At 46.1% G+C, this 13928-nt stretch overlaps 2 protein-coding genes across 3 annotated transcripts; one reads left to right on the forward strand and one right to left on the reverse strand.

The window, feature by feature from the left end:
* Positions 1-353: 353 nt before the first annotated feature.
* Positions 354-3279, reverse strand: LOC120686641 (signal peptidase complex subunit 3B-like). Of its 2 annotated transcripts, XR_005680290.1 has the most exons (7): positions 2956-3279; positions 2717-2764; positions 2563-2625; positions 2113-2166; positions 1414-1500; positions 568-866; positions 354-397 (listed from the first exon to the last, which is right to left on the reverse strand). XR_005680290.1 is itself a non-coding variant. In XM_039968852.1 (6 exons), exons 1-6 carry the CDS (start codon positions 3079-3081, stop codon positions 741-743), a joined length of 504 nt encoding a protein of 167 aa, XP_039824786.1. In that variant the 5' UTR covers positions 3082-3279; the 3' UTR covers positions 548-740. The 2 variants fall into 2 exon arrangements, 1 of the variants encoding a protein (XP_039824786.1); XM_039968852.1 differs by lacking the exon at positions 354-397 and having other exon boundaries at positions 548-866.
* Positions 3280-6040: 2761 nt separating this feature from the next.
* LOC120686652 (protein PHOX1-like) lies at positions 6041-10915 on the forward strand. Its single transcript, XM_039968866.1, has 3 exons — positions 6041-8506; positions 8935-9151; positions 10509-10915. Exons 1-2 carry the CDS (start codon positions 6583-6585, stop codon positions 9081-9083), a joined length of 2073 nt encoding a protein of 690 aa, XP_039824800.1. The 5' UTR covers positions 6041-6582; the 3' UTR covers positions 9084-9151; positions 10509-10915.
* The last annotated feature ends 3013 nt before the right edge of the window (positions 10916-13928 follow it).

The raw sequence follows: 13928 nt of genomic DNA on the forward strand, positions 1-13928 counted from the left end.
CTATCACATCAAAACATTAAATATAACAAATAACTCATGCATAAAGTATTAAATATAGTTAAATAAAAAAACTAATTGCATAGTTTTGATGTACGTTGCGAGACGAATCTTTTGAGTCTAGTTAGGTCATGGTAGGACAATATTTACCCCAAACAAACGAAAAATGTTACAGTATCCGATGCAACTTTTTTCCCCACATTTTCCCCCGTCTAAACACAGCCCGGGAGGAGAGAATGATCTTTCACATTACTGGCGGACCATGTCTTGTCCCTGTAAGGCTGTCACAACCTGACAATGCAACATACGCGTTCACAGAAGTAGACTACTATAAACAAGACTCCAAATTCAACAGGTTCAGGCGCAACTTTCGATAGACGAAGCAAAGTTGGAAAATACACAGGGAAGTACCCCGTAGGCTTCCCGTACTGTGCGGGGTCTGGGGAAGGGTTGTGCAAGCCTTACCCACACAAATGTGCAGAGGCTGGGGCTCGAACCCGGGACCTTCCGGTTACAGACAGTAGGCTCTACCGCTACACCAGGCCCGCCCTTCAAAAGTTCGAAAATACATATCTGCGCAAAAGTACAATTTTGTTTCGCTTGGTTTCAGCTAAAGTACAAGCTCATAAGATTACATGTTCGGCTTAGATTAGATGAAAAGGCTCAGTATCAGCTATGCCACTGCTACTAAAACTTCTTTCAGGTCTCTGCTCCCAGGTCTTTGCTGTTCAAGATCTATCAGACTATCTGTACTGCTCCGGGAGCCGATAACCTGTCATAACAAACTTATCTGTAAACATCTTGCCAGTCTTTGGCATAATGTGCCAGTGCATTGTCAAGTTGAATTCCTTGCCCTTTAGATTGCTACCCTGTAATGAAATAAAAAAAAGAGGGCATCAATCATCCATTCAATGCAATCACTGAAGGACCGTGCTTTGCAGTACAAAATATGTGATGTAGTACACATTTAAGTGATGAACGGAACATTGAATATAATACAGCTAAACAAAAGTTAAGGAAATTGAGACCAACCAAAAGATTTGATGTACATGTACAGTACATCAGCAGGGTCAACCACTCAATCTGTACTAGCTATCCAAAGTTAATGTCAAGACCAAAAGATGATCAGATGAAATGTGAGTGGGTTCAGGACCAACTAATGTGCTACTAGAATTTACTTAGATTCAGAATTTCTATTGGAAAACAAATATAGCCATGTAAATGCATGGTTCAGGCATCCTGTCTGATTATATGTGTAGGGCATTATATCAATTCTCAAATAAAATATGAAGAAAAGGAAAAAAGATCTTTATCCATTCAAATTTCAGAATAATCATACCAAAATCATCACCCAGTCACAGTAATAAAATTTCATAATTACATTTAATCAACATTCAATCTAAGTAACGTGCTTGCCTGATCAATAAATCTGTACTTGTTTGTAGTATGGATCAAAAACTTGGCATGCTCTTTTGCAGGTATAATTCCATCCCAAAGGGAAACCTGTCGCATAAACCAAATACAATCAGTTACAGCACTGTATAAGTGGAAAAAACTGAAATATAATGGAATATCAGCAGGCAATAAAATGATTTGATAGGGTAGGAATGAAAATCATACTGGTACTGGTCTACATTAAGTCATAAGATTGTATCCCATAAAAGTCTAGGCTCACGCCTCTTACCCAAGTTCGGGGAAACAGCATTAATCATGCAAATGATCAAGCTAACATCAAGTACACTATCGATCTGGAAGTAAAACGGTAATTTGGGCCAATTGCCATCAATCTAGAAATTTTACCAATTATTGATTTTTGTTTTGACCATGTTTAGCTCAGCTGGCTTTAGAAGGACATGCATTGATTAACCTAACAGTCCTGAATTTCCTCATAACATGAACTTCAAGTTCATCTAGGTAGTGGACAAAATATATAACATCATTATTGCAATCCAGAAGCAAATGGCAACTGCATGAAATTGCACTACTGTCCCCAGCAGAAAACTCACGCCTTTGTGGGCTGTTGTTGCAGGCTAATAGTAACTAATAGTAGTATGAACACCAGTAATGCCCCACAGGAATGGGTATCAACTCAGTATAACCATCAACAGGACTTACTTGATTCAAAGCATTCTGTGGAGTTTCATACTCAGCCGCCACAAAGACAAACACCTACAATCATCCAACAAAAGTGAAGTTAAGCAACAGAAGCAGAAGAGCATTCTTAAGTTCTGTTTGGACAGGATTAAGATCAAGTGAGTTTCTACTTCAACAACACATAGGTATACTATGCTGGAAATTTATGATGGCAAATTTCCCTTATACTTTCCACAGTATCATTCCATGAGAACAGAGAACTAATATAAATTACAATTACCCCAAAATTCAGAGACACAAATTCTCACTTGATCTTGGACACTAAAGAGACAACTTTCTATGCTTGAGGATTTGTATTCCCGTTACAAGTTCATACCATACTTTCTAATAATATAAAATAAAATTTAAAAATTGCACGGAAACAGTGAACACTGAGGGGAAAGGGAATGAAGAGCCCCAAATACACATTACCTGTTTTGTGTTCCACGTGAACAGAGACGAAAGGTCTGCCGAGATGTTCAGCGTCATGCTAACCTGAAAACAACAAAGACACACCAGTTTATGTTCAATTTCTCGCTGGTTTCGGTCAATTTGCAGAACACAAAAGGGTGCGGAGATCAGTTACCTCGTCGTTGCCGTTTGCCTCCTTCTGGAACCAGTTTATGTTCAAGATCTGCGCAGTTGAAACGAACGGCGTCGCGTCAGCACAACAAATGAATTCGCGCGAGGGCGGCCGGCGGACGAGCTAATCGGCTAGAGTCCGCAGGGCAGATCGAGCAGCACACGCCCGTAGCCACAAATCAAGTGAGACTCCGCGCGCGCACAAGGCGGGTGGGACGGAATCGAGGGAGGCTGGGTCGATACCTTGACGGAGGCGGTGGGGGCGGGGGTGTTGAAGTTGTCGGAGAAGGAGGCGGCGAAGCACATCGCGGCCAGTATGGTGACCGCGAACGTCGCCACCGCGTTCGCGCGGTGCCCGAACGAGTGCATCCTGCCGCGCCTCCGCTTCCTCCCTCACCGCGGCGCCGCCGCAGCTGAGATCGCCGGGCCCCGCTGCCGCTGCTGCTCCCCCCTGTCGCGGCGGCGCCGGCGACTTCACTGCAGCTTCCTCTCTCTCCTCTTTTCTTTTCGCAGTCAGTTTATGGAAGAGAGAGAGGTGGAAGCCGTGCGGATTCTCGGGACGAATGGGACCCACCCATCGGTGAGCGCGGCGAGCCTGACATGGCGCGCACCGATTGGTCGCGGCACGTCACGGAGAGGGGGGCGCAGTCACGGCGCAAGTGGGCCAATATGGGCCTAACCCGGCCCATTCGTTACACGAGTCAGGCAGGCCGAAATGCGCGGCCCGGCCCGGCCCGGTTGGAAAGGAGGAGAGTGAACGCGAAGCAACCGAGGCGGGAAACCCTAACCTAATCCGCGCGGGGCGGCGGCGGGCTTAGCGCGCGCTTAACTTTCACCGAACCGAATCACGGGTGATGCCGCACGCGGGAAGCGACCCCGTTTGGGTGTGGGCGACGTCGCGATCGGCTTCCGGCGCCAACCACCGCCCTCCATTGTTACTTTGCTTCCCCACCACCACACGCACCCGCAACGCCGCCCAGCCCAGCGCATCGGCCGGCTGGCGGTGGCGCCCATGTCCTCGCTGTCACCACCAGGGTTTTAATTTCCGACCGGACCGGCCAAACCGTCGGCCTCCGGTACCGGTATACTGGTCCGGTTTGGCCGGTTACCGGTCGGAACCGAGGGAATTCAAATTTGAATTCAACTTGCGCCGTTCAACCGGTTCGCACCGGTATACCGGCCGGTTTGGCCGGTATACCGGTGATTTGAGAATAGCTCTATACTGGCTAGTTAGACCGGTATACCGGCCAGTTTGGCCGGTATACCGGTGAGTTAAAAAAAATTTCTGACGATTACAAAATAGATCCTCGGTGTGAAATAAAAGAAAATTTCGGCATGAGCTATGCAAATATTAATATAAATAACCACACCAAAGCAACAATTTATAATTATACATACAAATACAATAGTAATAAGCGTGCATACAAATACGGAGTCATACATTTATACACATGAAATAAAAGTTCAACGTAGATATGGGAAGACCCCCATTTGTGACGCGGTTTGGTATTCGGCGGTGGACATCAAAGCGATACCTCGCACTCTAAGAAGGTCAGCCTTATAGTGTTGCCAAGTTTGGCCCGTCCACGCCGATGTTGTCTGCCATTCCAGAACTAATGTACCTCGACTTCAAGCCTTGCTCGTTCTGATCAGGGTACTCGCCATCAATATCCCGTCCAGTGGGTGATGCGATACCTTCACCTACAACCATATGAAAATCATGAGATACAAGAATGTAAGCTCATAGGTATCATTCCAATGAAAAGGAGACTTACTCCACTTCTATGTCTCCCTGACCGCGCTGACAAAGTATAGACTGTCAGCCTGTCTTCCATGTACTCCTGTAATATGGAAAAACTTTGACCAATCTTTACCAATAGCTTCATTTGCATTCTTACCCTTCTGTGTCTAGGAGCCTATATCAATTCTTGGTTGCGTCATTCCTCTTCTCCCACCAGCTGCCAAGTTATAGTCCTCCACCACAGGACTCTCCCTCTGCGAAGTGGACCTTCGAAACATCCTCTGCATAATATTTCCCCTCGTCGAACCACTACCCCCTCCACGCTCATATGCACCTCCTCTCTGTTCCACCCCCGTCGGAACTCTGCTTCCGCTCTCGATAGATCCATGGCACGCTGCACATGAGCCTCCTCATCTTCTTCATCACCGGGATAGTTTCCCTCCGCTGCAGCCTTCTCCTGTCTCAACCTCTCTCGGGCCCGGCCAGCAGTTGCCTTCTTTGCCCTATCCAACTCACGCTGAAAGAAGTCCCGCACATCAGGTGGCACATTCCTGCAATGGACCACCTCTGCCCCGCGCCCAGCCAAATGTTGTTTCAATCTAGTTGCACCACCTCATCCTTTCTGCGTACGACAATAGTTGCATCGTCATCCGGGATAAAGATTTTCACCGTGTTCCCATACAACATCTCTGCCTGCCATTGTCTATCTGCATACATAGACAATGAATACATATCATCTAATATTCTAACTCCTAAGTCATAGTGTCAAAAATCATCTAATACACCTAAATCAAATCTACCTAAAACCTACTACATAGTGCAAAAAATCATGTAATACAAATAAATCTTACCTACATTCTAAATATACCTAAGTCATACACCTAAATCATAAAACAAATCATCTAAATACACCTAAATCCTAGGGCAAAAAAAAACCTTACCTGCCCGCGGCTTACCGCCTCTCCGGGCCGGTAAACCGACCTACCCGGGCGGTTAATCGGCCGGGACCGGTAGATCTGCTACCGGTCCGGCTTACCGGTGGATCTGACCGGTTAGCCGAGCTCCGCGGGCGGCTGGCTGGGGTCGGGCGGCGGACAGCGCTTTCTGGTGACGAACAGGAGTGAATGAGGGGGGAGCGGATGAGGGAGGCGCGACTGAGGCTGCGGGTGTCTGGGGGCGAGGTAAAAAGCGCGCTGCCGCGCGATGGGTGGCCGTCGCTTTTTTTCTTTTTCTTTTTTGATTTGACTTCTAAATTCCGCAAACCATACTAAATGAACGATTTTTTTGAGATAATTTGACACTATTAGATTCGTCGCACCTTGAAGTATTTTTAGAAATTTTTTGAGAATTTTTCATTTTTTAAATTTAAATTTGAATTTTGAATATGAGCCGGTTTGATACCGGACCGGTTTGGTGAACCCCGGTCACCACACGCCCGCCCGCCCGCCGACGCCGACCAGGTCCGTACACCCGCGGCCGTTCGCCCCGCAGGCCAACCACACACGCTAACCGAAAAAGATTAGCGGCAGCGCCGCACTGCCCGACCGTTCCTTTTTTTTCCTCTTTTCTTTTGCAATTAGCATTAGCACCTGCTCCACGCGACCACACCGCTGAAAAGAAAAAAGGATCAGGAGCAGGAGTAGGCCGGAAGCTTAAGCCCAGCGACGGGGTATTGCCGTCTCTCTCGGCCGTTCTTTGCTTAAGCGCGCCCGCAGCCTCGCAGTTTGTTCGTTTATTCCGTTCCACGCATCCCAACAATTCGCCCATTCCCACCGCGACAGAGAGGGAGATTCCGACCGTGTCTTCGTTGGCTTGCGGCCTGTCCTTGGCCAGCTTTGACTTGGGCAGTTGGGTTTCCTCTTCTTTCCTCCTCTTCGTCCACCTTTGCTGGGGATTTGGTTGGCTCTTCTTGGGTTTTGAGACCAGCGACGGCCTCGAATTCTCGCTTTGAGTTGCTCCGTCTGGGCGGGTTTGCCGGGAGAGAGGCGGGATTTCTGTCGAATTCCGCCCTGGTTCCGTCGAATTCGGGAGCTTTCTTGAGGAATCGAGGAGGCGGCGTGCGGTCATTTCAAGAGGGGGGAAAGGAGCCTCCTTTTTGCTGTAGATTCGTTGGCGGAGAAGAAAGCGAGATGGGCAAGCCGTCGCTGAAGAAGAAGAGGGCCTCCGGCGGCGGCGGCGGCGAGCACGGGGGCAAGCCGGCGTCGCTCGAGCGGTCCGGCTCCAAGGTCCTCGACGGCGACGAGACCATCTTCACGGAAATGGCGCAGGAGCACAAGGAGGAGGGCAACAAGCTCTTCCAGCGCCGGGACTACGACCGCGCGCTGCTCAACTACGACAAGGCCATCAAGCTGCTGCCCCGGGCGCACCCCGACGTCGCCTACCTCCACAGCAACATCGCCGCCTGCTACATGCAGATGAGCCCACCCGACTACTACCGCGCCATCAACGAGTGCAACGTCGCACTCGAGGCCACGCCCAAGTACACCAAGGCGCTGCTCAAGCGGGCGCGCTGTTTCGAGGCGCTGGGCAGGCTCGACCTCGCCTGCAGGGACGTCAACAAGGTGCTCTCCCTGGAGCCCAACAACCTCACCGCGCTGGATGTGGCCGACAGGGTCAAGAAGGCCATGGAGGAGAAGGGGATTGTGCTGGACGACAAGGAGATCATGCCCACTCCGGAGGAGGTGGTGGCTGCTGCACCCAAGCAGAAGCCGCGCAAGAAGAGGGGAGGACGGAAGGCCGCTGCCAAGGCCGCAGCGGTGGCTGTGGAGGAGGTCGAGGAGCAGAAGATAGCGGAAGCTGTCAAGGAAGAGGATGTGGAGGAGCCGCCGAGGCAGGTGAAACTTGTGTTTGGGGAGGACATAAGGTGGGCTCAGGTGCCGGCAAGCTGCAGCATGGCACAGCTGCGTGAGGCCGTCCGGAGCAAGTTTCCAGGGCTGAAGGCTGTTCTTGTCAAGTACAAGGACAAGGAGGGTGATCTTGTGACAATTACCAACCAGGATGAGCTGAAATGGGCTGAGCAGCTGGCTGATCCTGGGAGCTCACTTCGGCTGTATGTCACTGAGGTCAATCCAGAGCATGAACCTTATATTGATGATTCCAATAGTGGGCCAATGGAGAGAAATGTGAACAGCGCTTCAGACAATGGAAGTATCAGAAGCAATAGGCAGGATGAGGATAGGAGCACAGTGACTTGCATTGATGATTGGATTGTGCAATTCGCTAGGCTTTTCAAGAACCATGTCGGTGTTAGCTCTGATGAGTATCTGGACCTCCATGAGGTTAGTATGAAGCTCTACACAGAGGCAATCGAGGACACTATTACTACTGAGGAAGCCCAGGAGGTGTTTCAAATTGCCGAGCGAAACTTTCAAGAGATGGCAGCGCTTGCATTTTTCCACTGGGGTAATGTTCATATGTCCCGGGCCAGGAAAAGGTTGTTATTATCAGGAGATGCCCCAAGAGAATTGGTGCTTGAGCAAGTGAAGGAAGCATATGAATGGGCAAGGGAAGAGTACAATAAGGCTGGAAAGACATATGAAGAAGCTGTGAAGGCCAAGCCGAACTTTTTTGAGGGTTTCCTTGCACTTGCGCATCAGCAGTTTGAGCAAGCGAAACTGTCATGGTACTATGCAGTTGGTAGTAACGTGGATTTGGAAACATGTTCAACTGAAATCTTGGAGCTCTTCAATAAAGCTGAGGATAATATTGAGAAGGGTATAGAAATGTGGGAGGAAATGGAAGAACAGCGTCTGAAGAATCGATCTAAACCTAGTCAGGAGAATGTTGTGCTAGAGAAGATGGGCTTGGAGGAGTACATCAAGGATGTATCCACTGATGACGCGGCTGAACAGGCTTCCAATTTGAGGTCTCAGATAAACATTTTATGGGGTATGCTCCTCTATGAGCGTTCAGTTGTGGAATTTAAATTAGGTCTTCCAATGTGGGAAGATTGTCTGATGGCAGCTATTGAAAAATTTAAACTTGGGGGAGCTTCAGCTACAGATATTGCTGTGCTGGTGAAAAACCACTGCGCCAATGAAACTGCCCAAGATGGTAAGAGAAATTTAATGTTTTTGGACTATTTTTTTTGCCGCACTGTTGATTTTGCTGGAGAATACAAGAACTATACAGGCATTATGCAAAGTGTTCATTCAATTGTGCTGATTGCCATTTGCTTTGTGAAGCCTTTATATTAATCACACTGAGTTTGTTAAATTGATTATAGGACCTTGACTTTTGGGAGTTCACCTATTATCAATGTTTAAAATATTATCGTGTAGCAGATCCATTATGCTTTAGATCACTTTGAACTTATTTTCTGTGCCTTAATTTGCATTTGTGACACTAGAACTGTGAGGCTATCATTGGCAAATGCTGAATGTTTTGTAAATCCTACCCTTATTACTCAAATCATCCTTGAACGTGCAAAAACAGTTGAGACTTGGGAGCTTGTTTCTAAGATTGTCCAATTTGCTCTGTAGGTTTGGTCTTCAAGATCGAAGAAATTGTGCAAGCCTGGAATGAAATGTATGACATTAAACGGTGGCTGCGTGGTGTTCCATCCTTCCGCCTTGAGCCACTATTTAGGAGGAGAGTTCCACAATTGCATACTGCACTGGAACATATATAGTGCTCATGGAGTTGCTAGCATATTGAATTTCAAGGCTTTTTTTTATCAGTGCCAATTTTCTCTTTTTGGTGAGTACAATAACAGTATGTTTATCTTCTAATAGATTAGAACTATTTCATATGCACTTGATATTCATTGTTCTTTTGCGTTACCTACATCCTTGCACTTACTGTTGTTAATTGTTTTGGGCTACGGATCTTTTTCGTGCCATGGGGTTTCAAGGGGGCAGTTTATGTACTTTGCTTTGAGGATAGTTGTAGTAGTTGTCTGAGTGTGGTGGCTCAAGGTTGTTGTGTTCTCCAACCAGAGATTTCTTAACACACTAAAGCACTAGGGTTCTTGAGTCCCCAGGACAAGCCTCTGTTGTGTTTCCAGTTTCGATATATGAAGTTCATTGCTTTCTGACTGAGCATTCACTGAACAAAAATTCATTGGTGTCCTGGGGCTCGGGCATCATTACCTAACATGCTGCAATGTTTTGAAAAAAGTTATCAGAAAATCATGTATGCAGTATACACGAAGTTAAATTAAACCTCAAAATTCAATATTAGACTCATCTTTGGTGTTGAGATTGAAAATACACTAGTTTTGCTGTCAGCACATGGTGAACACTTCCAGATTAACTTCGTGTCTATTTTGTTTCTTGACATCTTAGGACGAATTTGAAACTGAATTATTGCAGCTATACTTAATTTTGCACTGCACACAAATTTTTTGACGAATTTTTTGAAAAGGTTCAACATGATAAATTCACTAATGGGGGTGCCCAAACCCTGGGGTACAAAATTCATTGGTGTCCTGGGGTTTGGGTGCCCCCTTTAAACAAAACATGGTTAGGGTAGCATGCTGCAATACAGTATCGTCAATCCATAAAATGTTCTTTTAAAAAAAATCCATAAAATGTTCAGATGGATAGGGTTGCTGCTGTGTAGAATAATTTTGTGGCGCAACTATACCAGTAGTACAGTTTTTCACGATCTGATTTGAGGAACTTCAACCTAGGCTAGTAATCGTACCACTGGTGTAAGCTCTGTCAATAAATTCGTTTTAAGGTGGCCTTTAAAGTAAATGCAAGCACCGTTTATTTGAAGCAGCACAGATTAGGTGCTCCTTTGGTAGAGTTTTGTACTGCTTTACTAACAGACTACAAGTCATTGTTTGTGCCATGAGCCCATGATCTTTGCAATTCAAGACAGATGATATATATGTCCTTAGGAAATGCTTTAAATTTTCTATCTTCATCAATCATGATGATATTTTTTAATATTGCTTTGAGTTGCTTCTTCTCTGCATCCAAAGTAGCCAGGTTATCATGACCGCAATTTTGTTCATAAAGTTACTCTATTTAATCATGTGACCAAACTTGTGCAACTTTTATTGTCCTATGTGTTGCACTTACTGAATTTTGTTGATGTCGCTCTGCAGGTCAATTGCTGCATGGAATACATTACATGGATTTGTTCTGTTTTTCTTTTATACTTGAAAGAGTCTGCTTCCCAGTTGTGAAGCTATTCATACAAAGCCTATTCTTTTCACAAGGCTGGTAGACCTCTGCGATCTGCATACACTAGTTCTTGTTTTGGTCAGATTTGATTTGTAAGGTGCAGGAAACTGTGCTTTGTTATTGGACTAGGTTCTGCGTATGTTGTTGACATGGTTGTAGTCCATTGTTGGAGGATGGGATTGGTGCCACCCTCCCTTCGCTTCCTGGTATTTTATCTGGTCCTGCAATGTGCAAGCTCAGTTAGGATTGTACTCCAGTTACATTTAGATTTCATTGTCAAGTTTGAAAGAATGGAAAAATAAAAAAAGCATTCCAAGTGTTCTGTTGAGCTGCTTTTGCTTCCAACTTTTGGATTGTTCCATCAGGAATCTCATTCTCATGAGAGCAGAGCATTCGAGAGTATGTATGTATATACAGCCACTGTGGTCTGGACGAGGTTTAATTCAGTGGGTGTAGTTACTTGGGTTGTTTTGGACTGACAATGTCATCAGGGAGGACGGTGCTGCATAAATACTACTCCCTCCGTCCCTTTATATTAGTCGCTCGGGAAGCGGAGGCGGCCAATGCCACATATATGGGAGACTGGGAGAGAGCACTGGTGCACATCCGATGTGCGCCAGCACAGATAAGAATATGAGATGTATTCCGTGGCCACTAGGGATGGCAACAGAGTGATGGCAACAGGTAAAAATCCGTCGGGTAGTTCTATTCTATACCTGTACCCGCGAAAATTATTTGTACCCGTGAAAATACCCATACCCGCTCACGGGTATGAAATTCTACCCGTACCCGCGCAGGTAAAAAAACCCATCGGGTAACCCGCACCCGATATAACACTCTCTTTAAAGCACTAATTATTGAGTATATGACATAATAAAAACCACAAATTACCTCAAATATAATTAAGTAAAAGAAAGACAATAAAAATAATATACTAACAACAAATCTTAGTATTATTTTGTGTAAATATATATTTATATAGGTTTAATTGAATATGACCTAGTATAGATAATGCGGGTGCGATGCGGGTAAAAATTACCCACGGGTCTATGGGTATACCCGTACTCGTACCCGTCTACCCGTCGGGTATAAAATTTTACCCATTAACGTACCCACGGGTAGAGAAATCATCCCATACCCGCGATTGTATCGGATAAAACCCGTCGGGTACTCGGGTATTGGGTACCCATTGCCATCTCTAGTGGCCACATAGCTAGCTTGGGATTGACGGTTGCCGGTTGGGGTTAGGAGGCATCAGGCAATTGTAGCGATGGCATACTCGCTCTTGAAGTTGCGCCAGATGGCATACTCGCTCTGAAAGTTGCGCAGGCATACAAATTATTAGGGTGTGGCCCTTTTCTTTCAAAAAAAAACAAATTGTTAGGCCCGTCTTCATGAGATTGTACTCGTTCAGGTCTTGTTTGAGCCGAATTTAAGCACTGAGAACTCATGCACACTAGATCTTTGCTCAGACGAATTTTGGATCGACAGTACACGTCCAGCGCCAGTTTAGGATGAAAACATAGTTAGGTCCGTTAATCACTGCACTGCACGACGGAGATTAGGATGAAAACGTAGTTAGGTCCGTTAATCTCTGCGCTGCACGACAGAGTGCGTGGTGGAGCTCAGGCCGGCGGTGCCAAGCAATTCACTTATCCGGTTAGCTCCCGATTGAACAAGAGTTGGTCTCTATTACTTTTTTCCCCAAATAATGACATGTCCTATTTTTTAAAAAATATATTTTTCAAACTCATGACAGATGTTCTTCATCATCTCCTAAAATTTGAATTTGAAACTAAACTTAAACTTAGGGAGACGAAAAGTTAAAATCTCAATAGGGATAGATTAGACCAATTGATATATATAGACCAGGGAGTAAGCAGAGCCATAATTTTATTATGAAAGTCAAAAGGAAAATGTGAATTTTTGGGGTAGTGAAATGGTTTTTTTTCCTATTATTTGCTTGCACAAGGGAAAACCAAGAGGCCGCTGGTCACATATATAGGAGAGGCAACACTCAGGGGCGAAGCTAGAAATTTTCCGTACCGGGGTCGACGTGTAGTAATCTTGATTTTCTATGGAGTTATTTGTTATAAACAACAGTGATTTAAAAGGGATTTGCTGGTGGTCGTCGGGGTCGGCGGACCCCGACAGCTGGCTGCAGCTCCGCCCCTGGCAACACTAATGCACATCTGCACCGCTGAGACAGGAGTCACCACAGTGTCACCAAACCAAGCAGCACACTTTTAAACTGTGGGACTATGGAACTTCAGAGTTGGAGCTTATTAGGTTGGCCGGTTTGCGGGTTTGGTGGTATTAGGACTAGGAGGTACCAGCGAATTGCAGGGGTCACGGAAGTGTTCTGCACCTTTCGTGTCATCCGCATATGTCCGTGCTGACTCTTGACGGGTCCGAGCTCCCATTCAGCAAACAGCTGAGGGACCTGGAGCTCCACGCGCCTCTGTTGCATGTACAAGTGTTGACGAGGATCTGAGCTCCACCCGGTCGTCGGATGAGTCTCCTCTGTAGTACTGCACGGAGACTCTACCACTGACATGTGGCCTCCTGCACCATGGGGCACGCAGGTCAGTAACACCGAGTCCCTCTGCAGTATTGCAGAAGAACCAGTTCCTCTCCACAGACTCTAGTAGACCCATGTTTCTCGCCTCTCTTGGACTGCAGATATGTGGTTCAAAATGTGCGCTTGTTCGATCAGGAGTTGCTGGAGAACGGAGCAGCTCCACTCGTGAAGTGAAAACTGTTCCAGAGAACACACACAGCTATAGCCGCAGTTGCCTATCACTTAGCTTAGTCTAGACAAAGTTTAGTGAATTTTTCAGATAAAGCTTAGCTTGATGGGCGGCGTGTCTTGGGTTGGCTTGTATAGTTGTGTATCGAGTGGCATTGATGGAGAATAGAATTGGATTCAATGTGGTTGATTGGTTTTATGATTGACATCTGAATTGACGTAAATGTTGCCCGCATTACTTCATTGACGCCGGATGTACATTGTGTCATGACACGAGAGGAGAGGAGAGGCCGTGCATATCTGGAGTGGTAGCTGCACTGACACATCATCCTAAACATGTGCTATTTCCCCCCTAGGTGATACGCATACATGAGTAAAGATCGGGTCGAAGAAACATGCAGTAACACACTTAAATTGAAGAAGCAAGCCCTTGGAAATTCTTTTAGCTTTGGGCAGGTGAGATTGGGAGGCACCTGGAAATTTGTTTGGGAGACCGATGGCGATGCTCTAGCATATGTCCTATCTGATTGATGTTTCCTCGGCTTCCAAATAAGTGGATCCTGCATCGTCGTGAATCGCGAAGGTGAGGGAT

Source organism: Panicum virgatum, chromosome 2K (assembly GCF_016808335.1).
Source record: "Panicum virgatum strain AP13 chromosome 2K, P.virgatum_v5, whole genome shotgun sequence".
Taxonomy (NCBI): domain Eukaryota; kingdom Viridiplantae; phylum Streptophyta; class Magnoliopsida; order Poales; family Poaceae; genus Panicum; species Panicum virgatum.

Excerpts from the sequence above, each read along its gene's own strand:
- LOC120686641 (XM_039968852.1), bottom strand. The coding sequence starts at position 3,081 with ATGCACTCGTTCGGGCACCGCGCGAACGCGGTGGCGACGTTCGCGGTC. Across the intron at positions 2,167-2,562 it reads TCACGTGGAACACAAAACAG|GTGTTTGTCTTTGTGGCGGC; the intron begins GTAATGTGTATT and ends GGATGATTGTAG. Across the intron at positions 867-1,413 it reads AGTACAGATTTATTGATCAG|GGTAGCAATCTAAAGGGCAA; the intron begins GCAAGCACGTTA and ends ATTTCATTACAG.
- LOC120686652 (XM_039968866.1), top strand. The coding sequence starts at position 6,583 with ATGGGCAAGCCGTCGCTGAAGAAGAAGAGGGCCTCCGGCGGCGGCGGC. Across the intron at positions 8,507-8,934 it reads CAATGAAACTGCCCAAGATG|GTTTGGTCTTCAAGATCGAA; the intron begins GTAAGAGAAATT and ends TTTGCTCTGTAG.